Genomic DNA, 23,114 nt, shown 5'->3' with positions numbered 1-23,114 from the left:
TGACATGTGTGATGAAGGCTGACCTTTCCTTGGCAGATTCATCTAGCGGTACTTGCCAGTACCCCTTGGTTAAGTCCAAGGTAGAGATAAACTGAGCCCATCCCAGTTTCTCCAATAGTTCATCTGTGTGTGGCATTGGATAGTTGTCTGGGCGAGTTACAGCATTTAGCTTATGGTAGTCCACGCAAAAACGTGTCTCCCCATCTGGTTTGGGAACGAGAACCACTGGAGATGCCCATGCACTGCCAGAGGGGCGGATTACACCCATTTGTAGCATATCCTGGATCTCCCGTTCTATAGCAGTTTTAGCTTGAGGAGACACCCGGTAAGGTTGGGCTCTAATTGCGTGAACATTACCTGTGTCAATGGAGTGGTATGCTCGTTCAGTCAGTCCTGGCGTGGCTGAGAACACAGCCATGTAGCTAGTGCACAGTTCCTTGATCTGCTGTCGCTGCATACACCCAAGGGTCATGGAGAGGTTCACCTCTTCCACGCCACCAGCACTTTTCCCTTCATAGTAGACACTTTAAGGCCACTCAGCGTTATCTCCTCCCTGGGCTGTAAACTGACAAACCTTTAATTCTCTGGAATAAAAGGGCTTTCGAGAATTAATATGGTACACCTTAGGCTTTCGGTTGGAGGTGGGGAATGCTATGAGATAATTAACAGCTCCCAGCTGCTCTTGGACCGTGAGTGGCCCTTCCCATGATGCTTCCATTTTATGGGCCTGGAGCACCTTTAAGACCACGACCTGGTCCCCTACTTTGAAGGAACGCTCTCTGGCATGTTTATCATACCAGGCTTTTTGCTCTTTTTGAGCATCTTTTAGGTTTTCTTTAGCAAGGGCTAAAGAGGTTTGGAGGGTGTTTTGTAGGTTGGTTACGAAGTCCAGAATGTTAGTTCCTGGAGAAGGTGTAAACCCCTCCCATTGCTGCTTCACCAACTGTAATGGCCCCTTAATCTCATGGCCATATACAAGTTCAAATGGTGAAAACCCTAAACTGGGATGGGATACAGCTCTGTAGGCAAAGAGCAACTGCTGCAACACTAGGTCCCAATCATTAGAGTGCTCATTTACGTATTGTGGCCCCCAAAGTTCCATTAAACTTCTCCACCAGGCCATTTGTTTGATGGTGGTAAGGAGTGGCAACCAAGTGATTCACCCTATGAGCTTCCCAAAGGCTTTTCATAGTTCCTGCCAGGAAATTAGTTCCTGCATCTGTGAGGATGTTGGAGGGCCAACCTACCCTGGCAAAAATGTCTGCTAGTGCCTGGCACACACTTTTAGCCCTGGTTTTGCTTAGAGCTACTGCTTCTGGCCATCGGGTGGCAAAATCCATGAAAGTTAGTATGTACTGCTTTCCTCTGGGTGTCTTTTTCGGAAAAGGACCCAGAATATCCACAGCTACTCGCTGAAATGGAACTTCAATGATCGGGAGTGGCTGGAGAGGGGCTTTGACCTGGTCTTGGGGTTTTCCCACTCTTTGGCACACCTCACAAGACCGGACATAAGTAGAAACATCCTTGCCCATTCCCTCCCAGTGGAATGACCTCCCCAAACGGTCTTTGGTCCTGTTCACCCCAGCATGGCCACTAGGATGATTGTGGGCTAAGCTCAAGAGCTTGGCCCGGTACTTAGTTGGAACTACCAACTGTCTCTGAGGATGCCAGTCTTCCTGGTGTCCACCAGAGTTTCCTTGTATAAAAGTCCTCTTTCTACAACAAACCTGGATCAATTAGAAGAGCGGAGAGGCTGTGGGTTGCTCGGTGCTGCCATCCAAGCTCTCTGGGGGCTTCCATCTACTTCCTGTTCGATCTGGAACTGTTCCCTTGATGCTGGAGACATCAGTTCCTCATTGGATTGTGGACCTATGCTTGGTCCCTCTGGAAGCGATGTAGGGGATGGGGCTGTTTCTGTGGACTGTGAACCACTTTCCGCTGGTGCACTATGTTGGGGTTCAGGCTCCAGCTGAGCCTCTTGTGTTGGGTTATCTGCTGCTGCCAGTGAAGGTTTGGTGGGGCCTTCTGGTGTTGGGGTTGCAAGCACTGCACTCAGTGCTGGCAATGGTTCTGGTGCTGGTTGTTCCACCGGTTCTGGTTCTGGGACTGGCTCTGTCTGGGTCTCTGTGACTGGATCCACTACTGCTGTTGCAGACGTTGGCATGTGGTCCGGTTCCATCACTTCTGTCCAGGTCCTGGTAGAAGTCTCCGGAACAGAGCTAGGTGTGACAGCTTGCTTAGCCTGGCTGCGGGTGACCATTCCCACCCTCTTGGCTAGCTTCACATGATTGGCCAAGTCTTCCCCCAACAGCATGGGGATGGGATAATCATCATAGACTGCAAAAGTCCACGTTCCTGATCAGCCCTTATACTGGACCGGCAACTTGGCTGTAGGCAAGTCAAAACAGTTTGACTTGAAGGGTTGAATTGTCACTTGGACCTCTGGGTCTATTAAATTGGGGTCCACTAAGGAAGCATGGATAGCCGACACTTGTGCTCCTGTGTCCCTCCATGCTGTGACCTTCTTCCCACCCACACTCACAGTTTCCCTCCGCGCTAAGGGTATCTGGGAGGCATCTGGGTCTGAGGACCTTTGGTGGGACCCCGGTGCAATGAACTGTAATCTGTTGGGGTTCTTGGGGAAGTTGGCCTTTACATGCCCCAGCTCATTACATTTAAAACATCGCCTAGCTGATTGGTCACTGGGGCACGGTGGGTTACTGAAGAACAGTGTGGCGGGACGATAAGGTGTCTGGAGTGTTCCTTGGGCTGCCCCCAGCAGTAGGGTGTGGTCTGAGGGTGTCCCTTCTGGTATCCACTCCAACTGCGACCAGGGTTGTTTCTCTCTCCTCCCTCCACCCGTTTTGTTCCGGTTTGCCCCACCTCTCTGGCGGTCTGAGACTGCTCATATTGATCAGCATAAGAAGCAAGACTTCCTGCTGAGTCCATTTTCTTATCCCATAAACACTGTTTTATGTCATCCTTGGATATATTCAGGAATTGCTCCTGTATCATCAAATCCCGCATTTCTCCAAAGCTGGTTACATCCTGTCCTTTGAGCTATTCATCAAACAGATTTGTCATCTGGTTTACATAAGCCACATTACTTAGTCCAGGTCCTCTCTTAAAGGCTCTAAATTTTACTCTGTAAGTTTCAGGTGTAACTTGAAATTGTTTTAAAACTAAATCCTTGAATTTATTATAGTCAGAAGCCCCCTCAATAGGCATCTTATTGAATATGTCCAGAGCTCTTCCAGTCAATTTTGCAACCAAAGTCATCTTGTGAGCTTCAGGAATTTTATGGAGTGTGCACAGTCTCTCAAAGGTGAGAAAATATTCAGCAATATCACTGGATTCATCATACTGTGGACATAGTCGCTCCCATTTGTGGATTGTTGGGGAAGGATTGTTAGGGTTATTCGGTATATTCTGCTAAGCCTTTGCCTTCTCTATCTCCAGTGCATGCTTCCTCTTTTTTTCCCCTCTCCTCCATTTCTTTTTCTTTTGCCTCCATAGCTCTTTGGTGAGCAGCCTCTTCTGCCTCCACCCTGGCTTTTTCTTTGTCCACTTGTGCATCAATCTCCATCTGTCTGAGTTCTATCTATCTTTCATTTCCTTCTGTCTTTCCTCAGCTTCCAATCTGGCTAATTCCAGTTTCTGTTGAACATTGCATTCTGTCATCCTAACCTCTCTGTGTTTAACCTCGCTATACCCGAGAGTTAGAAAGGGAAAAAAAACCCTGGCTTGTCAAATTTTGCTGTGCTATAACCTGATACCTTTTGTTTCCGATAGCTGTTCTCAGCCTATAGAAAAATCCTTTTTTTATGGAGATGCTCTGTCCCCCAGGCAGAGAGACAGAAAAACTCTAACTGCTTTCACCTTAGAACCTGCTTCCAAGCAACCCAAAGGGGAAAAAAAATTGTCCTTTTAAAATCCTACTGTGCTTCTGGTTCAAAATGATCTCTGGTTCAAAATGATCCCACCGCTCTGCCACCATGTCAAGATTCCTTCCCCACTCTAAACTCTAGGGTACAGATGTGGGGACCTGCATGAAAGACCCCCTAAGCTTATTTCTACCAGCTTAGGTTAAAACTTCCCCAAGGCACAAAGTCTTTGCCCTTGGATTAGGTAAAACGTTGCCACCACCAAGTGTTTTAGACAAAGAACAGGGAAAGGACCACTTGGAGTCCAATTTCCCCAAAATATTCCCCCAAGCCCTACACCCCCTTTCCTGGGGAAGGCTTGATAATAATATCCTCACCAATTGGTACAGGTGAACACAGACCCAAACCCTTGGATCTTAAGAACAATGAAAAATCAATCAGGTTCTTAAAAGAAGAATTTTATTTAAAGAAAAGGTAAAAGAATCACCTCTGTAAAATCAGGATGGTAACTACTTTACAGGGTAATCAGATTCAAAACATAGGCAAAACCTTAAGTTTCAAAAAGGCACAAAAACAGGAATATACATTCCCTCCAGCACAGCGAATTTTACAAGCCATTAAACAAAGAAAACCTAATGCATTTTCTAGCTAGATTACTTACTAACTTTACAGGAGTTGGAGAACTTGCATCCTTGATTTGTTTCTGACAAAGGTATTACACAGACAGACAAAAACCCTTTGTCCCCCCCCTCCCCTCTCCTCCAGATTTGAAAGTATCTTGTTCCCTCATTGGTCATTTTGGGTCAAGTGCCAGCGAGTTTACCTTAGCTTCTTAACCCTTCACAGGTGAAAGGATTTTGCCTCTAGCCAGGAGGGATTTTATAGCACTATGTACAGAAAGGTGGTTACCCTTCCCTTTATATTTACGACAGGGGCAAAGGCCCTTGGCTCTTCTACCTCCCACATGGTTAGCCTAACCACCAGGCTATAGAGTTATTCTCACAGTCATGCAAGGTAGATAACCAACAGGAGAACTGGCAGCAGTGAGGAGGAACAGCTAAGAACCTGCAGGACTAAAACCTGGGGCTGCTTCTGCTGTATTGCTGAAGCTCAGGCTAGAGTTTTGCTGGAGGATCCTGGGAAGCTAAACACTGCAGGAAGTATCGCCCAGCAGGGCCTGAGTGGCAGCCCCTTACAGCCCACTGATTGGCTCATGCTGGAATATAAACCAGGAAGCCAGCATGGAGAGCTGTCTAAGCAGGTGCCTGCTTGCTTCTGCTCCAGCCCAGTAGGGAGCCAGAGCCAGTTGTCCCCTGCAGGGAACAACCGCTTCTAAAAGGGCTTCTAAATTTAACTGGCCAAAAGTGGTACCTTAGGGGTGCGGTGGGCACCTACCACGGTGGCCTATGAGACCCTCCTGCCTGGTTCTGGGGGAAGTCAGGGGAGGGGGGTGGATGGGGCAGGGGTCGTGGGGGTGGGCAACAATCCCCTCATGGACTGACGAGGGAACCCCTTGTTAAGATTTTGGCAGCTCATCACTGCTCCAGCCCTCACCTTGCTATGGGCCCTAGGCTCCAGCTTCTGATTCTGGTTCATCCCCGACTCTGCTCCTTGCCTGCTATCACCTGGGCCTGGCCGATACTCCCTGGTCTCCTGACCACAACCTGGTAACTCACCAGTGCATAGGCCCCCTCTATAGAGACCCCGCGTATACCAGCTGTGGAGGTGGCTTGTAACTCTGCCCCAGATATGGCTTAGTCTCCAGAGCCTGGCTCGTTTGTGGGGGCTGCTTTCAGCTGATAGCTTTCTCCCCGGGATTCTTAGAGGCGAGCATGCTGAGTGCTCCATGGGTGCTCCCAGCACTGCAACCCATGTGCTCATGCACCAGGGGGTAGGTCCCAAAAGATCATGGAGTTAGCTTGAAAACTGTGAGATTTTATATGTTTTGGGTTCTCCAGATCCATGTTTGGCCCTGAGCCTGTAGGGGGCTCTCAGTCACATTTCCCAGCTCCGAGCGGTGCTGGAACAATTTTTATAGCGGGGATGCTGAGAGCCATTGAACCAAACTGTATACACTAGAAACCACTTCAAGCCAGGGGGTGCTTCAGTACCCCTTGCACTCCTAGTTCCAGCTCCTATGCCAGCTCCTCTCTCTGCTGCCACGACCGTGAGCACTAGTAACTTACTTCATTAAACGAAAGCTGAGATTTCTGTGCCATCACATGACTTCTGGAGCTGGGCCTTTAAGCTAAACACCAAATATGATGAGGGGTGGTTACAGCATGTTCCCGAAGTGCAGAGGGACAGGCGGTTGGTGGAGTCCCAGCAGAGATTCTGCCCTCTCAGTTTCCAGTCTGCACAGACAAGGTGGATAGGGGAGGTGACTTGGCCAAGCACACAGCAGGTCAGTAGCAGAGCCAGGAATAAAGCCAGGGCTCCCAAGTCCCAGCCCAGTGCGCAAGTCACCAGACTAGACTGTTTCCTGCTCTGAAATGAGTGAGACCCACAGGTTAGTTCCACTGCTGCACAAACAGCCCCTCGCTTCCATGCTCACACTACCCCCCCAAACACACACCTCACACCCTCCCCCCAAAACTTCTGCACAAACACCCTCCCCAAACCCTAGAGACTGTTAGATTCCTGAGGGCAGGAAGTACAGTAGCTTTTGCCCTGAGTCCCTAGCCCTCTCCCCTTGGGGCTGGCCCACGATTTCGGTGTATGAACACATGAGACCGTCTGCCCCTCCACCAGCATCAGCCCCACACCCACCCAGGCCTGGGAGTGCCAGGAAGGGGCTGTGTGCCCCTGTGCCCATCCTACACAGGGACATGTTCAGGGATGCAGTCAGGGCAGGGTGGAGCAATGAGACTCCAGAGCCCTGGGCTCTAACCAGAGACCCAGCTTGCTAACCTGCACATATCCTTGGTGTGTGCCTGCCTTGTGTCCGAGGCCCCTTAGGGTGGGGACATTCACCCAGGTTAGCACACACCATTTTGAACACATTCTGTTGCTCTTCCCATGTCCCTGCTTGGGCAGCCCATTCCCCTGTCATGGACCCACAGGGTTGGTGCTGTGGTCCCAGCTTTGGAACAGCCTGCAGGAGGAACCCCTCAGTGTGCCAAAGACCCACTTAGTTCCACACAGCTAAGCGCCATTTACACCTGTGTCTTAGCTACCCCAAGAGCCAACAGCCCCTTTTCACCCACTGGGTAACAATGCAGCACACTGGAGAAACTGAGGCACACATAGGCTTTATAAAACTACAAAACTCCCACTTTGTCCCATCCCACCTCCCCAGCAAGGCTCCTCCCCCTGCAGTGGCCATGGGCAGCTCTGGCTATTGGGACTCAAGACTTAGAGGTGGGCCAGGTGCTGGCTGCAGCAAGGGGCCAGGAGGGACTGGGGGAAGGGAACAGGGAGAGGACGGGCTGGGCCGGGAGGGGAACAGCAACTCAAGGAGTGGGTGCTGATTAAAGTCAGTTGCATCCAGCTGGCGGGGTGGCTCTGCAGTGCTCTGGTTAGGGTGGCGCTGGAAGGCTGAGCTGTGCTGCCCCTGCCAGGGCCCAGGGAAGCTGAGCTGGCCCTGCGTGATGAGCTGGGGAGGCTCAGTTTAAGGTGACATCAGGCCTGTCCCAGAAAGCACAGGCTGGCCCTGGTCTGTTAGAATACACAGGCCTGGAGCTGGGGAGGAGCAGCCTAGATCCAGGGCCCACAATGGTGCTCAGTCTTACCTGAGAAATCTGCTGCATCGAGTGTGGCTGGGGCACCCACGAAAGCTGCCTGCACACCAGAGCCGTGAGAATTAATGCGGATGATGCTGCTGCACAGAGAGAGCTGCGCTGGGCCGGGCCAGGGCAGGGGGAACCCCAGGCCCTGGGACCCCACATGCAGGGAGTTGGCATATGCCCCAGGCACAGGCCAGTTCACAAACAGGGAGGAATGTCACATGATGGCTACTGTGTCACCTCCGCCCCCAAGCGCCTGGCAGCAAATCCCAGCTGCACTGACTCGAGCTGGGTAACCAGCTGATGTGCGCTGTTCTGAGTGCAGGGCCTCGGGGCCTTGCAGGGTCCCTGCTGAGTTGAGGAGCCTGCCCAGTGGCTTGTGAAGCCCAGTCCCAGGATGTCCATAAAGCTGCTGAGATCTTGGGATCCCAGGAAACTTGCAAAGCCTGATTATTACCATCATCACTGCATTAAATACTGCCCCTCCCTGCCCTGGTCCAGGGTGCTCCCAGCCCCCGCGAATGGCAGGGCACTGGCTGGCTTTGCAAAGGAGTCCGTGAGTTATGCATTAGTGATACTGAGCTGCTGAGATACAAGGCCTGTCCTGCTGGAGCACCAAAGCACTTTCATGGATGGTGCCCACCCAGTGCAGCCCAGGGAAGCAGCTGCCGATCCCCACTGCCCTCCCGCAGCCCGTGATCCCCAGTCAGTGCCATGGCCCTGTGCAGGCTCTGCTAGGTACGAAGGGGAGAAGGGCTCATGCTCCGAGAGGAGAGTGGGGTGCTGGCCAGGGTGCTATGCTGTGCTGCCAAATCTGAGCTGGCCCCAAGTGCAGCGGGGACACTCTAGTGCAGCGCTGGCTGGGGCACTGGGCACACATGGGCATACACACCATGCCCAGGGGCTGCCAGCATTCCAAGAGTCACACGGATGCTTGGAGTCTGCAGCGGGCTGCCATAGTCAGATCTCCACTGGTGGCATTTCCTTCCTGTAGGACTGGCCTGAGCTCAACCGCAGCAAGCCCTGGACATGGGAGCTAGTATGGAGCACAAGCGGAAAGGCCCCCGGGGGTTAACTAGCCAGCATGGGCAGGGTGTTCCCAGAAGTGTATTTATCCCCCGGGGGTGGGTCCCTTGGACCACTCTGCTCCAGTTTGGGCTGCATGGATTTCGCAGCCTGCCTTGTGATCAGCAAGCTCGAGGGGGAGTCTGGTGACGCTCCCGGGGGCTATTCAGGGTAATAACAGAAAACACTTTGAGTCCTGTAGGAGAGCAGCTGCTCTGCATCTTCTCCAGCCAGTGATCACAGGGCGGCAGGAGAGTGGTCCTGCCGTTGGTGAGGTCACCAGGACGCAGCTGGCCCCATGGCACAGCTGCCATGCCACATCTGTGACACAGGGACTGTCAAAGGCACCAGGACATCACCTGGGGAGACCAACACAGGAAGGTTCTGATGCCGGGCAGACGGGCACACGGCCAGGAGCAGCAGAAGGGTCGATACCTGGCAGTGTGTGCAGGTCCCATGGGTGGGGTGGGTGCGGGGGGCATAGCAATAACATACAAGTGGGTAGGAAAGGAAAGGGAATTTAAAAATTGCTAATTGCCTATTAATGGTGCAAACCAAATCCTTCATCTTCCATTTGTTACTCATTCCTCCCCACCCCACTCGCACTGAGCATCACAGCATGGGGGTACCCTCCCCACAGGGGCCCTGAGTATCACAGCATGGGGGTACCTGCTCCATAGGAGCCCTGGGTATCACCACACAGGGGTACCCGCCTCACAGGGGCCCTGGGTATCATCGCACGGTGGTACCTGCCCCACAGGGGCCCTGGGTTTTGCCACACAGGGGTACCCTCCACACAGGGGCCCTGGGTATCCCTGCACAGGGGTACCTGCCCCACAGGGGCCCTGGGTAACACCGCACAGGGGTACCCACCCCACAGGGTGCCTGAGTATCTCCGTACAGAGGTACCTGCCCCACAGGGGCCCTGGGTATCTCTGCATGGGGGTACCTGCCCCACAGGGGACATTCCTAACTATGCATGCTTTTACCATCTCTCCTGCCTGCTAGGCTAGCTCTGCTGCACTGCTCATGTGTGATGTGCATCCATCAGGCAGGGTGTCAGAGGGGCAGAAAACAATACACCAGTCATGGGCTCCCACAGTTTCTGACCCAGTGCATTATGGGCCAGTGCTAGCTGGGGAGATTAATTGAGATTCAATATTGAGTTCTTGAGCTGCCTCTATATGCACTGATTGCCCAGTCAGTGGGATGTGGGACAGCTGCTCCCCCTCCTGAGCCAGGCAGGGTGCACTGTGCCCTCCCCCACTCACTCTCCAGACCTGACTCCCCTGCTGTGGGGCTAGCCCTGCAGCACAGAGGGAGGAAATTGTTCCTTTGCCACTGAAATGGAGCTGGGCCGCAGGAAGCTGAGCTGGATGTGGGTTAGGCCATGTACAGCTTCGCTCCCATCCAGACTGTGTAGAGGCTGTGTGAACATGGGCAGGTGGAGAGTCTCTTTAGGTGAATGGCCACACAGTGTGTGTCCTCTGGCGGGTGTGTAACTGTGCATGGAAGTGTGTGGGGGGTGGGGTGATTCTGTGTGTGTGGGGGGGGTGGGGTGATTCTGTGTGGGGGTGCATGCACACACATATGCTGGGGATGGCAGAATGGCCCAGTGCTTAGGCATCAGCTGGGACCTTGGAAGGCGTAGGTTCAGGTCTCTGCCACAGTCTCCCTGTGTGACCTTGGGCCAGTCACTCAGCCTGTCTGGGCCTCAGCGTCCCCCTGTTAAATGGCGCTGATGATGCTGCCTCTCCTCCCCGAGGTGGCTATTGATGTGGGGCTCAGAGACTACAACAATGGGAGCAGGTACATGGCATAACTATTGAAACTGCTTTAGAAAACTTGCATTGTAACTCAGCATCTTGCAGCCATGACCAGGGAGCGAGGTGGTCTGAAACTCACGTTCTGCTCTGAACCCTCACTCAGATCCTCCCCAGAAGGCTGCTTCCCAGTTAGCATTTCTCATGCACGCTCCCTAGCTGGAGGAGACGGGGAGTGAGAGGGCAAACTTTGCAATCAGGTTGGCAGTGCATCGTGGTCCGTCAGTGCCACTCAGTGCACACACCTTGAAGGCAGAACTTGCACTGTTGTCACCAAGGGCCTGGCTTGGCTGCAGAATCATTGTGGCAGGTGGTGCACAGGAGGAGGGAGCCTGACCTGCTGCCCGGAGCTCAGGCTGGCTGTCAGAACAAGCCTGTGGAGGAGGCACGTCTGAGCTGGGGTCGCTGTGGGAGCTGCACCCACAGCTCACTGGGCTGTTTACAGAGGCACATTCAGTTCAGTAGAACACAGGCACTCTTAAAACTCCACACATCTGCAATCCAACACCCTTAGCTCTGCCCCCAGCCCCACTACCCAGGGCTCATAGGGAGCCTGAGGAGCAGCCCAACTTCAGAAACATTTCACGGCACTGCCCCCGCTGAAAGTGCCCCCATTCTGGCCATGGGCTTCAGTGTGTCTGTGACTGTGGGACCCCGGCACTCGCCAGGCCAGGGGGTTGCAATGGAGCTTGTTAGCAGCTTGGGAACAAGGGGGTGCCGGCCAAGTGGGGTTTCCCATCTGTGTGGCACAGTCTGGGGATCCCTGGATTGCAGAGGGCTGGGGAGGGAGCTGTTTCTGGATGGTACCTTGCAGAGGGGCTGGGTGCACGTGCAGCAGCTGAGTTTGGGACTTTGGCATCTGTTGGGACAACCACGGAGATCCACTGGCTGGGAGCTGGGGTGTTCGTGGTGGGCGGGGAAAGGGGAGCTGATACAGGGGGAAGCTGCAGAGACGTATGTCCCAATTTCCCAGCTGTGAAACTCTAACCCCAGTGAGCTAGGGATACTTTAATGCATGGAGTTCTTGTAAGCGTCTTCCTGGCTGAGCTCTGCTAAGCACACTTCTCAACGCCTCCAGTTAGCTGAGTCAAGCTGCAGAGCTGGGGGTTTGGAACCTGCCCACCCCAACCACACCGTTGCTCAGATACTCTTCAGCATTGCGTAGTTGGCCAGGTGCACTCTGGGGGTATCCTTACTGGCCCCTGCACAGGCAGTACAGCAGAAGGGGTGGCCCAGGCCTCTCTGTCCTAGGAACAGCTTCACCGTGTACCCAGCAGTGCCCGTTGGGGCAGGGGCTGAAGGCTGCAGGCCTAGGAGGTGGATGTGCGATGGGGGCAGAGAGCAGCCTGCCAGAAGTCCCAGCGCCTACCCACAAGAGGAGAGGAAAAGAGAGGATAACCGTCATGGGGCATCTGCTCTGCAAACAAACTGGGCCAGGAGGTGCCTATGGGGGACTTCTAGGGGGAGCTGGGTGGGCCCGTCAGAGATTAACTGGTGTGCGCACGTGTGTGTGTGTGAGAGAGAGAGACAATGGCAGCCTATACAAAGGGCTGTCTCTAGTTACCTGGCAGCTGCTGAGCACCTCATCAAAAATGCAGGGCCTCTAATGAGGAGTCGTAGAGGTCTCCATGAGCCCACCCGGTGCTGCGTCTGCAGCCACGTAGCATTGAGGGCACCCAGGCAGGGTGGGCTCATCAATAATGCACCCGCTTTCTCGAGGACTTGACACCGCGCTGCAGCTTGGGTTACCAGTTAATAGCTTCGGTTACCGCTGATCTCAAAGAGCCCAGCCAGGGGCCAGTGAAAGAAACCCAACCCTGCTTGCTCTGGGGTGTGATTTGGATGGGACAATGCACAGGGATGGCTGGATCGGTTTTCAGATGAGAAGGTTTGATTTGGGAGGGTAGGGGGAGATTGGCTGCCTTCAGTGTTCACAGCCCCAGGGCCCACCTCTCACACCCTCACCTGGTGGCAGAGATCTCCCGCTCAGCATGCAGCTGCCCCTTGTCTCAGGGAGTGAGAAGCCAAGCCACTGGGCAAAACAAGGCATGCCCAGGCAAGCGCTCTGACAGCTCCGGGCCACCCCAGCACCCTGTATATATGTGTGTATATTCTACCTCCTGGGAGCTGGGCCAGTGCTCGTTGCCTACAGCTTCCTGGGGCAGAGAGTAGCCAGTGTCTCAAATACCCCAGCCCCAGCAGGGCCTCAGGGGTCTGTCCCCTTGCAGTGAGGGTGGGTGGGATGGCTCCAGGACACTCCCCAAAAGCCCCCCACACAGCTAGGTCAGGAGCTGGAGCCACCAGCCAGCTTCCTGCCCTGCCAGCAGCAGTGGGAACAGACCCACCCCCTCTGGGCCTGGAACATGAGCCTCGCCTGTCTGAGCTGCTGGACCCACTGTAAGCTCCGAGCCAGTGGAGTGCTCTGTGTGCCAGCCCCTGGAAGGGGACAGAGAGCTGTGCTCCGTGAGCCTGGGGGACACACAGCCCCAGCCCGGAGAACAGAGCAGAAAACCACAACCTCTGGGCAGGCAGAAGAGCCTCAGCAGGGCTGGGATCCCAGGAACTTCCTCCCAATCACCGCCGTCTGTCCTGCCCACCCTGCCACTGATAGTGAAATGCACCGGAAGCAGCGAACACAGGCTCCGGGGCAGACCCAGCGTGGCCCCTGACCCCGCAGCAGCAGGACCTGCTCCCAGCACAAGTCGGGGCCACATGATCAGACCCACAGAGGGCAGGGATGGTCGTTCCTGCCAGAGATCTCGGTGAGGGGCACTGCTCAGAGCCCAGATGGAACAGTCAGACATCCAAGGAGAGACCAAAGCCCATGCCAGGGTGCAGCCCGTCACCCTGAGTGCCCTCTGGGGATGGGCTCAGTTGTGGCATTTGGCTTGGCTTGGCTTTTTTATTATGCATTTAATTCCAGCCTCTGCCATGTTCCAGAGGTAACCCCTTGGGATCCCTGGCCCAGGTCATGTGACTGGGGCAAGGGAACAAAGCCAGCATCCCTGGGTGTCACACATTAATTCCCCAGGCCCCTCCCCCTGCTCTCAGGCTCCCATAAGCCCACTGCATCGCCAGCTGGCTGTACATCCAGCAGAATCCACCCTGGCCCGGCTCTGTGTGACTGAAGAGTGGGTTTGGGAGCTGAGGCAGAGCTGGACAGGCAGGCACCCAGACTCAGGTTGCTGTTAATGGAGCATGACCACTGGGAGGGTCCCTTCAGCCATGCTGGAAAGTCGGATGTTTGAAAACCCCCCTTTAGAAACCCATTACCTAGAGGAGAGGCAATCAGTTGTTCTCCTTAGCCCCAGGACAGGACAAGAAGCAATCGGCTTCAGTTGCAGCCTGGATGGTTCAGGTTGGACATTAGGAAACATTCCCTACCAGTCAGGGTAGTTAAGCACTTGAATAAATTGCCCAGGGAGGTTGTGGATTCTGCCAGTGGAAATTTTAAAGAGCTGGTTAGACAAACACTCATCAGGGATGGTCATAAGAACAGCCATACTGGGGCAGACCAAAGGTCCATCTAGCTCAGTATCCTGTCTTCTGACAGTGGCCAATGCCAGGTGTCCCAGAGGGAATGAACAGAACAGGTATCATCAAATGATCCACCCCCCTGTCGTCCATTCCCAGCTTCTGTCAAACAGAGGCAAGGGACACCATCCCTGCCCATCCTGTCTAATAGCCATTGATGGACCTATCCTCTATGAATTTATCTAGTTCTTTTTTTAACCCTGTTATAGTCTTGGCCTTCACAACATCCTCTGGCAAGGAGTTCCAAAGGTTGACTGTGCATTGTGTGAAAAAATATTTCCTTTTTTTTTGTTTGTTTTAAACCTGCTGCCTATTAATTTCATTTGGTGTCCCTTAGTTCTTGTGTTATGAGAAGGAGTAAATAACACTTCCTTATTTAGTTTCTCCACACCAGTCATGATTTTATAGACCTTTATCATATCTCCCCTTAGATGTCTTATCTAAGCTGAAAAGTCCTAGTCTTATTAATCTCTCCTCATATGGAAGCTGTTCCATACTCCTAATCATTTTTGTTACCCTTTTCTGAACCTTTTCCAATTCCAATATATCTTTTTCGAGATGGGGCGACCACATCTGCAGGCAGAATTCAAGATGTGGGTGTACCATGGATTTATATAGAGGCAATATGATATTTTCTCTCATTAGCTATCCCTTTCTTAATGATTCCCAACATTTTGTTCGCTTTTTAGCCTACCACTGCACATTGAGTGGATGTTTACAGAGAACTATCCACAATGACTCCAAGATCTCTTTCTTGAGTGGTAACAGTTCATTTAGACCCCATCATTTTATATGTATAGTTAGTCCTGGCTCAGTGCCGGGGGCTGGACTACATGCCCCCTGGAGGGCCCTTCCAGCCCTAGATTGTGGTTATCCTAGCCCGCACTATGCTGAGCCATCCCCCATACATAACCACACACTAGCCGCGATGAGCCACACTACCCCTTTGTGCCGATGTACCTGACATGCATGGTCAGATGGCTGTTGTCAGACGCATGTGCCCCTCTCTTACACTTGCCCCTGGCGTGCCCTGCCTGTGCCCCCAAGCCTGTGCAGGCGTGTTGGGCTCCTGTCAGTGCCTCGCTGACTGCTGGCCCTCCCTCCATCATTCCCTTGCAGCTGCGCATCGCCTGCAAGGACGTGCCGGCCGCGACGCTCTACGACGTGCTGCATGACACCCATTACCGCAAGAAATGGGACTCCAACGTCATCGAGACCTATGACATCGGGCGCCTGACGGCCAACGCTGATGTGGGATACTATGCCTGTGAGTAGGGGCAACGGGGGGCTGGGGAGGTGGTGCAACAACCCTCCCCTCCCCTGGGCCCCTCACCTGCCACCCTTCCCGTCAGGCAGGGCCTCAGCCCTAGTGTTGCCAGGCATCTGGTTTTGGACCAGAAAAGGGACCCTAGCACCTCCGGTCGGCACCGGTATCTGGGCTGTTAAAAGTCTGGTCGGCGGTTCAGCAGGGCTAAGGCAGGCTCCCTGCCTGCCCTGGCTCCGCGCTGTTCCCGAAGGAGCCACAAGGTCCCTGTGGCCCATAGGCAGCCAGAGAGCCTCCACACACTGCCCCCGCCCAAGTGTCAGCTCCGCAGCTCCCATTGGCTGGGAACCGTGACGAATGGGAGCTGCGGCAGCTGGTGCCTGAGGACACAAAGGCACTGCACAGAGCCGCCTGGCTGCCTATGTGCCTAGAGGCCGCAGGGACCTGGCAGCCACTTCCTCAGAGCCGCTGTAAGTGCCACTAGGACCTCGCACCCCCTCCCACACCCCAATCCCCTGCCCCAGCCCAGAGCCCTCTCCTGCTTCCCAGACCCCTCATCTCCAGCTTGCACCCCCCCTGCACCCCAACCCTCTGGCCCAGTCTGGAGTCCCCTCCCACACCCCAAGCCCCTCATTCCTGGCCCCCCCCAGAGCCTGCACCCGCAGCCCAGAGCCCATACCTGCTCCCTCTCCCCAACCCCAGCCCGGTGAAAGTGCGTGAGGGTGGGGAAGTGTAGCAATGGAGGGAGTGGGAAATGGAGCAAGTGGGGGGCGGGGCCTCTGAGAAGGGGCGGGGCAGTGTTTGGTTTTGTGTGATTAAAAGGTTGGGAACCGTACGTGGCCCTGTGTGAGGTCCTAGCTGTGCGAGTGAACCCAGGGCGGAATGTCTCTGGGAGGGGGTGGGGGGACATAGCTGCAGGTGCTTGGGGTATAACAGACTCTCTCCCTTGCAGGGAAGTGCCCGAGCCCCCTGAAGAACAGGGACTTCGTCACCCTGCGCTCCTGGCTGCCCCTGGGCAACGACTACATGATCATCAACTACAGCGTCAAGCACCCGGTGAGCCCCTGCCCTGCCAACTGCAGCTCTGCTCCTGCTGCCTGGCACCACCCAGGGGAGCCGGGCCTCTACTGAGCACCACCTCTCCTGCCAGCTTGTCTGCCCAGCCTGGCATCAGGCACTGGACTTTTGGCTCAGGGGTAGGGCTCAGGGCAATGCTGGTGGGAAAGGCCCAGCCAGGCCAAGCCTTGGTGCTGGCCTAGCCTCCCAGCCACAGGAGGCACAACTTGAGGCAGAGCGGGCTGGAGCATGGCCCCTGTGTGGCGTGGCTGCCCGGTGAGCCTGTGCACAGCAGGCACTGAGCTGTGTGCGGTGTCTCTCTGCAGAAGTACCCACCGCGGAAGGACTTTGTGAGGGCTGTGTCCCTGCAGACGGGCTACCTGGTCAGGGCCAACGGACCCCACGGCTGCACCCTCTACTACCTCACCCAGGTGGACCCCCGAGGTGAGCACCCAGCATGGCACATGAGCCAGGGGGAATGCTGCAGTTCCTTCTGCTGGGCAGAGGTGGCTTGGGGGGCAGAGGCAGCTCCATGCAGGGGGAGGTAATGCTTGACATGCTGTACCTGGGGGGAGACACCCCCGCAAAGCGATGGGGCCAATTTCTTGGCACCCCCCAAACACAAAGTTGGTGATGAACAGTGAGGCAAGAACATGGAGCATCCCCGGGGACCTGTCCCCAAGGGAGCAGCCAGCCCTTTGCTTCCCTTCCCTTCCCTTCCCTTCCCAGTCGGGGCAGGGGAGATCAGTAGGGCAGCAGAAGACTATGTGAGAGCCAGACAGACAGACACACTGAGCTCCACCTGTCTGCCCAGTGCCCATGGACTGGTGGGGCTTGCTGCCCACTCCCCCTGCCCCCCATCCCTTTTCTCCGCTAGGCTCCCTTGGGGACACTGCTGCACTCCTGTGCCCCCTTGGGTGGCCTGGCCCATTGGTTAGTGTTTGCCAGCTGCTGTGCCCTGTGCTCGACTCCACCCGGCTCGCACCATGGTTATGTGCTGCAGCCTTCTCTTCCCTGCCCTCACATCAGAACTAGCCCCTGGTCCCCCACCCCCGAGCCCATCTCCAGGCACCAGCTTTCTGGCATGGAGAATGGGGCAGCAGTCCCACGGTGGCAATTCGGCGGCATCTGCTTGGGGCGGCAAAATTGGTAGAGCCACCTCTGTCTCCAGGGCACTGACAGCCCCACAGCCGTGCTCCCTGAGCCCATCCCCAGGGCACTGCCAGCTCCACAGCCCTGCCCCCCAAGCTCTGAGCCCATCCCCAGGGCACTGACAGCTCCACAGCCCTGCCCCCTGAGCCCATCCCCAGGGCACTGCCAGCTCCACAGCATGCCCCCTCCAAGCCCATCCCCAGGGCACTGCTAGCCACACAGCCCTACCCCCCAAGCTCTGACTCCATCCCCAGGGCACTGCCAGCCCCATAGCCCTGCCCTCCAAGTTCTGGAGGCTGCTGTTGGCTAAGCAGCTGTTGATATAGGTTTCAGGGTCCCAGGGCAGACCAAACCTGCCCCCTCCCTCAGGGAGCAGCACGGTGGTGCTGAGGCTCATGGGATTTCTGTTGCTGGGGGGCGCACTGAGTACCCCTGGACTGATGTCACTGAGGTGGGGAGGAAGCTATAGAGGGCCAGAGTCCAGCCCTCTGCCCTGCTCAGCCCACAAGAAGAGACAGGTCCCTAGCCACTCCGAACAGTGCTGAGGAGGGAGCCCCCCTTCAGCCATGGGGCTGGGCACCCCACAACTCTAGCACTGGGATCAGTCAGGAGCCACCACAGCAATGGGGCTGAGAGGGGCACTCAGCCAGCTAGGAAAGGCTTGGCCCCTGGCTTATCCTGCAAGATCTGGTACCTCCTCTGCCTGCCTTGGGTGTGGTTGCTGGGCCAGCAGACCCAGCCCAGCTGGGGAGCTCTCACCTCCTTCCCAGAGCTCAGCTGGGTGGTTATGGTTAATTACAGCTGCAGCCAGTATCCTTGGAGCTGCTCAGACCTCCCACCTGAGCCCTGCCCCAAGGAGCTCCCTGTGGGATTCAGGCAGGGGCCTGGTGGCTTCCATGGGGCACGCCAGGGAAAGCTGCTCCTCGGTTTTATGCATAAACTGGTTTCCTGGCGCTGTCTGCAGCATTACTGACCTTCTGGGGTGGGGGAAGAGACCAAGCCACCCCACTGTGCAGCAGGAAGGCCTAGGAGCCCTGGGGAGTGCTGGCCCTGTCTACACTAGTGCTCCAGCTCTGACATCACAGGAGATTAAACAAGAAACTGAAGTGCAGACAGGAGCTTAGACCCCTTGTGATGGGGCATCGGCGCCAGGGAGGGACGGCCCCACGGAGTGTACACTACCTGCTGTCAAGCTGCCTTTCTGGTATTTACGCCTTTGGACTGCCAGACACAAGGACAGAGAGGGACAGACAGCCCCAGAGGAGCGCTGGGGCTGCCTCACTTGCTGTCTGAGTAACTCGGGTTTGTTCTAGGTTCGTTACCAAAGTGGGTGGTGAACAAAGTGTCCCAGTTTGTGGCTCCAAAGGTAAGCTGGGTGCGGAGGCGGCAGGGTTACCGCATGCTGGCAGGAGCAGCGGGCGCCAGCGGGTTCATCCAGCTTGCAGCACCGCTCCCCTTTAGCAGAGTGACAGCTAAGCCACACTTGGAGGCTGTTATCAGTGTAAGGCCTAGTGAATGGAGCAGTCTCCGACCTGGCCTGGCCATGCCCCCGGGGGCTCTGCTTTCCCCACTCTGCTCACATAGGCCTCAGCTACACTAGAAAAGGGTTTGCCGGGATAGCTACACCAGCTGCTGACCCCTAGTGGTGACAGCTTGCAATGGCAAAAAGGCCTTTTGTCTTCTCAGCACCGGCTTGGCTAGTGCAGCTGTGCAGAGCGCCCCATTGGGGTGCAGCGTGACTGGTGCTGTTCTGCCAGCATAATCACACCCTGAGGGGTATGAGCTATCCCAGCAAAGGAGATTACAAAGAGTGGAAAAGAGACAACTGAGGAGGACTATGATAGAGGGCAAGAAAATCATGGCTGGTGTGGAGACAGTGACTACGGAAGTGCTGTTCCCCCCTTCACATAGCACACAAACCAGGGATCACCCACTGAAATTAATAGGCAGCAGGTTTAAAACAAACAGAAGGCTGTACTTCACACAACGCACAGTTAACCTGTAGAACTCGTTGCCAGGGGATGTTGTGAAGACCAAAAGTATAACTGGGTTAAAAAAAGAATTAGGTAAATTCATGGAGGATAGGCCCAAACGGCTAGTAGCCAGATGGGCAGGGATGCAATCCCATGCTCTGGGTGTCCCTGGCCTCTGACTTCCAGAAGCTGGGAGTGGATGACAGGGGATGGATCACTTGATTGCCTGTTCTGTTCATTCCCTCTGAAGTACCTGGCATTGGCCACTGTCAGAAGACAGGACACTGGGCTAGCTGGACCATTGCTCTGACCCAGTAGGGCCACCCTTATGACTCTTTTGCTGGTATAAGCTGCATTTCCACAGGGAGTTTTGCCAGCAGAGCTATACTAGCCAACAGAGCTAAGCCAGCAAAACTTGGCAAAATAGACCTGGCCCAGGTCATTGGCTAGAACTCACACCAGGTTCATATCAGTGTCCCATAAGCAAATAGCCACCAGATGCAGGAATGGGCTTCCCCTTACTGACCCCTTCCCCTTACTTTTGGTACTGGGAGCTAGCCAACCAAAAAAACCCCACTGAGTTTTAGTAAAGGGACAACAATCCCCTTATACACGGCTGCCTGTGGGCCCAGGTAGGAGCAGGGCAGTGACAGGGAAATACAGCTGGGCAAAGCAGGAAGAGACAAGGTTCAGGTAGGCCAGCCCTGTGCAGCCACTGTATACCAATGGCATGGGTTGGCCCACCAGATCCTACCAGCGCAGCAAAGAAAGGGGAATCGCTCTGGGGAAGTCCCTCCCTGTCCTGATGGATCCAGCCACCTCATGCATATAACGCAGTGGCACTGTGCTGCAGCCTTGAAGATCAATTAGACCACAGGGTGTCCAAGCCACTGCCCCATGGTGCTTGTCAAGGTGCATTCTGTGCAACACATGGTCAGTGGTGAGCAGCTGCCTAGGCCTGGGCCATCTAAGTGTGGCTGTGAGTTCACGCAGCTCCCAGCACTGTGGGCACACAGCACGTCTGTGACTCCATCCCTTGCACACGCCCCCGTCCACTCCGCTGGTGTGAGTTCACGGGCCTCTTGTTGCAGCTAAGAGCCTCCAGAGCTTTGATTTGCTCAGGCCTGCTCCAGGATTTGCCACTCCCTATGGAACTGAGTTGTCTCTAAATAGCTGCAGCAGCCCAGCGGGGGTGGGCACAGGGAGGAGGTTCAGGGACTGTGGTGCTGTGTGCACTGCACGCCAGGACATGCTCGGAGCACAGGGATGAGCCAGCCTGACACACCAACAGCAGGAACTCAAGGCAGAACATTTCCCCTGCTGGGGCACCCTCAGGTGACCCCACACCCAGCCTTGGGGTGCCATGGCACCAGCCCTCCTGGCCCCTCCCTCCCTGTTGCTGGGAAGGGGGTGGGGAGCGCTGTGCACGGTGGGTGATGCTGGGAGGGGCGTCCCTGTTTCCTTGGCTGCTGCAGGGAGGTTTTCCCTCTTCCCTGGGGCACTCAGGGTCTCCTGTCCTTGCCCTCCAGTGTGTTGGCCCTTCTCTTTCCTGGCTGTGTGTGTGGTGGGGGCAGGGAGAGGTGTTCCCCTGCTCTGGGATGGGGCTGGGTCTCTAATCCTAGTGGCTACAATGCCAGTCTGGCTGGCAGCATGAGAGCAGGGATGGGGCTTCCACGGCATATGTAGCCTGGGGCTCCTATCCTGCCTCTTGTGCGTGGGGCTGGAGCCAAATCAATACCCTGCATGTGAGCATGGCTGTGAGGCCACAGGCAGGGGAGGGCTCCCACTCCCACCCTCCTGCATCAGGGCCCCCTTTAGGGGACCCTCACCATCCCAGGGGAGCCTGGAAAGGGGCTCAGGAGGAAAGCACCCAAGGGCGTTGCCCAGGCCTGGCGAGCTCCGGCCAATGGGAATGGACTGCAGGGCAGGCTCCAGCCCTGGGCCCCGGGGGGATGGACAGACTGCCAGTGGGGCTCAGTGACAGGCTGGGGCTGCTCTGCCCCTCCAGGCCATGAAGAAGATCTACAAGGCAGGGCTGAAGTACCGGGAATGGAAGCAGAAGCATGAGCCTGGCTTTAAGCCCTGGGTGTACCCAGAGCAGAACATGCTGCCCAGCATCAGCCTGGCCGAGCTGTCCCTGCAGCATGCCGACTCCCTGGAAAACATTGACGAGAGTGGCCTGGCTGAGGACAGGACGCATATCAGCGATGACGAGGCCTGAGTGGGGCCCGCAGCCACCCTGCACCTGCCAGCAGGGTGGGGGAGAGGCCAGGTTCCTGCCCCTCCACTGCATGCTCAGGGGCAGTCAGCACCATTCTCCCAGCACCACAGAAGCCTGGCAGCGGATTGGGGGCATAGTTACAAATTTGTCTCCAGTACTCCTGGTGTGAATGTATCCTTCAGCATCTGTTCATCCTGCTCCTGGCACACAGAGCCCTCTGTTCAGGGGAGAAAGAACTGCCCCCACCCACCCACCTGGCACACAGAACCCTCTGCTGGAGGGAGAGAGAACTGCCCTGACCCACCCCCAGCACACACAGCCCTCTGTTGGGGGAAATGCCCCTACTTTGCCTGACCAAAGGCCCTGTGGGCAGCTGCCTAGCCCCCTGGGGATGCCCTGGCCAGAGACAGAGAGCTGGCTGTGTAAGGAGGAGCCCCAGTCTGTGCAGATGTGTTTCAGGGCTTCTCAGGGGGTTGGGGACGGCTGGGGTAGGGCAGGGAGTAGGCATCAGCATTCCTACCCCAGCTATTTCTCGACTGCTGCTGGATCTAGTGGGGCTCTAGACAGCTGGATGTCCCAAGGGGGATGGACTGGCCCAAGCTGCCACCATCTGTCCCTGCCCCAGGCTCTGCAGCAGCACAGGAATGACTTAGGCCTGTATTTCCCCTCTCTGCTCCCATCCTCCCACCCAGCAGCTCACTCAGACAGGATGGCCCCTCCCAGACCTCAGTGGTCCTGGCCCTGGGTCACCTGCTCAGCTCAGGGGTGCCTCCTCAGCCCCACCCCCAGTGTCTGGCCATCCCCCCTGTGGGGCTACTCCAGCCCAGCACCATTCTGGGGCCTTGGGAGCACGTGGGAGTGGGCCAGGAGACTGGTTTGGTCTTTCCTTCAAGACCTGGGACTGGACCCAGCAGGGTGGCTGCTCTCCAAAGCACTGGGCTCCAACCGATGTTTCTCCCAGCGATTCTCCTCCAGCGTTTGCTGCTGCTGCTGTGATTTCTACCAAACCAATAAAGGAATTGGGGTGTGAGCGTGCTTCCTTTGGAGCGACACACCGGGGTGCACAAGCAACATCCAGATGTCTGCGGCAGCAGGTCATTGTGTTTAAATGCATGAGGCACTGGGGGTGCCGTGGGGTAGGGAGAGCCTGGATGGGAGGGACAGACTCCACCTTAGCCAGAGAGAACCAGGCTCCTGGCACAGAAAATGACTGTGGTCTGGGGTTATGTCAGCCAGGCACTGGAGGAAAGGCAGCAGACACTGAGGAGCACTCAACTCACACCAGCACGTCACACAGGGATGTCACTAATATGAAGGTTTCTCTGCATCCAACAAAGGCTGGGACAGAAATCCCCACAGAAGTGGAGCAGGGCCAGGCTGAAATCACAGATCTCCAGCCCAGGAGAGGAACAGGGTT

The 23,114-nt window shown here is 55.7% G+C and overlaps 1 protein-coding gene across 2 annotated transcripts in view; it reads left to right on the top strand.

Moving 5' to 3' along the window:
• Positions 1 to 22,727, top strand: part of LOC125641795 (START domain-containing protein 10-like) — an 80,818-nt gene extending 58,091 nt beyond the window's left edge. For both annotated transcript variants that reach the window (XM_048862231.2, XM_048862232.2), the window contains exons 2-6: positions 15,151 to 15,298; positions 16,248 to 16,351; positions 16,678 to 16,795; positions 18,817 to 18,869; positions 21,485 to 22,727. In XM_048862231.2, coding sequence (XP_048718188.2) covers positions 15,151 to 15,298; positions 16,248 to 16,351; positions 16,678 to 16,795; positions 18,817 to 18,869; positions 21,485 to 21,697 — 636 coding nt within the window. In that variant the 3' untranslated portion in view covers positions 21,698 to 22,727. The remainder of the gene's footprint in view (positions 1 to 15,150; positions 15,299 to 16,247; positions 16,352 to 16,677; positions 16,796 to 18,816; positions 18,870 to 21,484) is intronic.
• Positions 22,728 to 23,114: the final 387 nt, after the last annotated feature.

Source organism: Caretta caretta, chromosome 8, assembly GCF_965140235.1.
Source record: "Caretta caretta isolate rCarCar2 chromosome 8, rCarCar1.hap1, whole genome shotgun sequence".
Taxonomy (NCBI): Eukaryota; Metazoa; Chordata; order Testudines; family Cheloniidae; genus Caretta; species Caretta caretta.
Note: the sequence above shows the minus strand (reverse complement) of the source record. Positions and strands in the feature narration are given on the sequence as shown.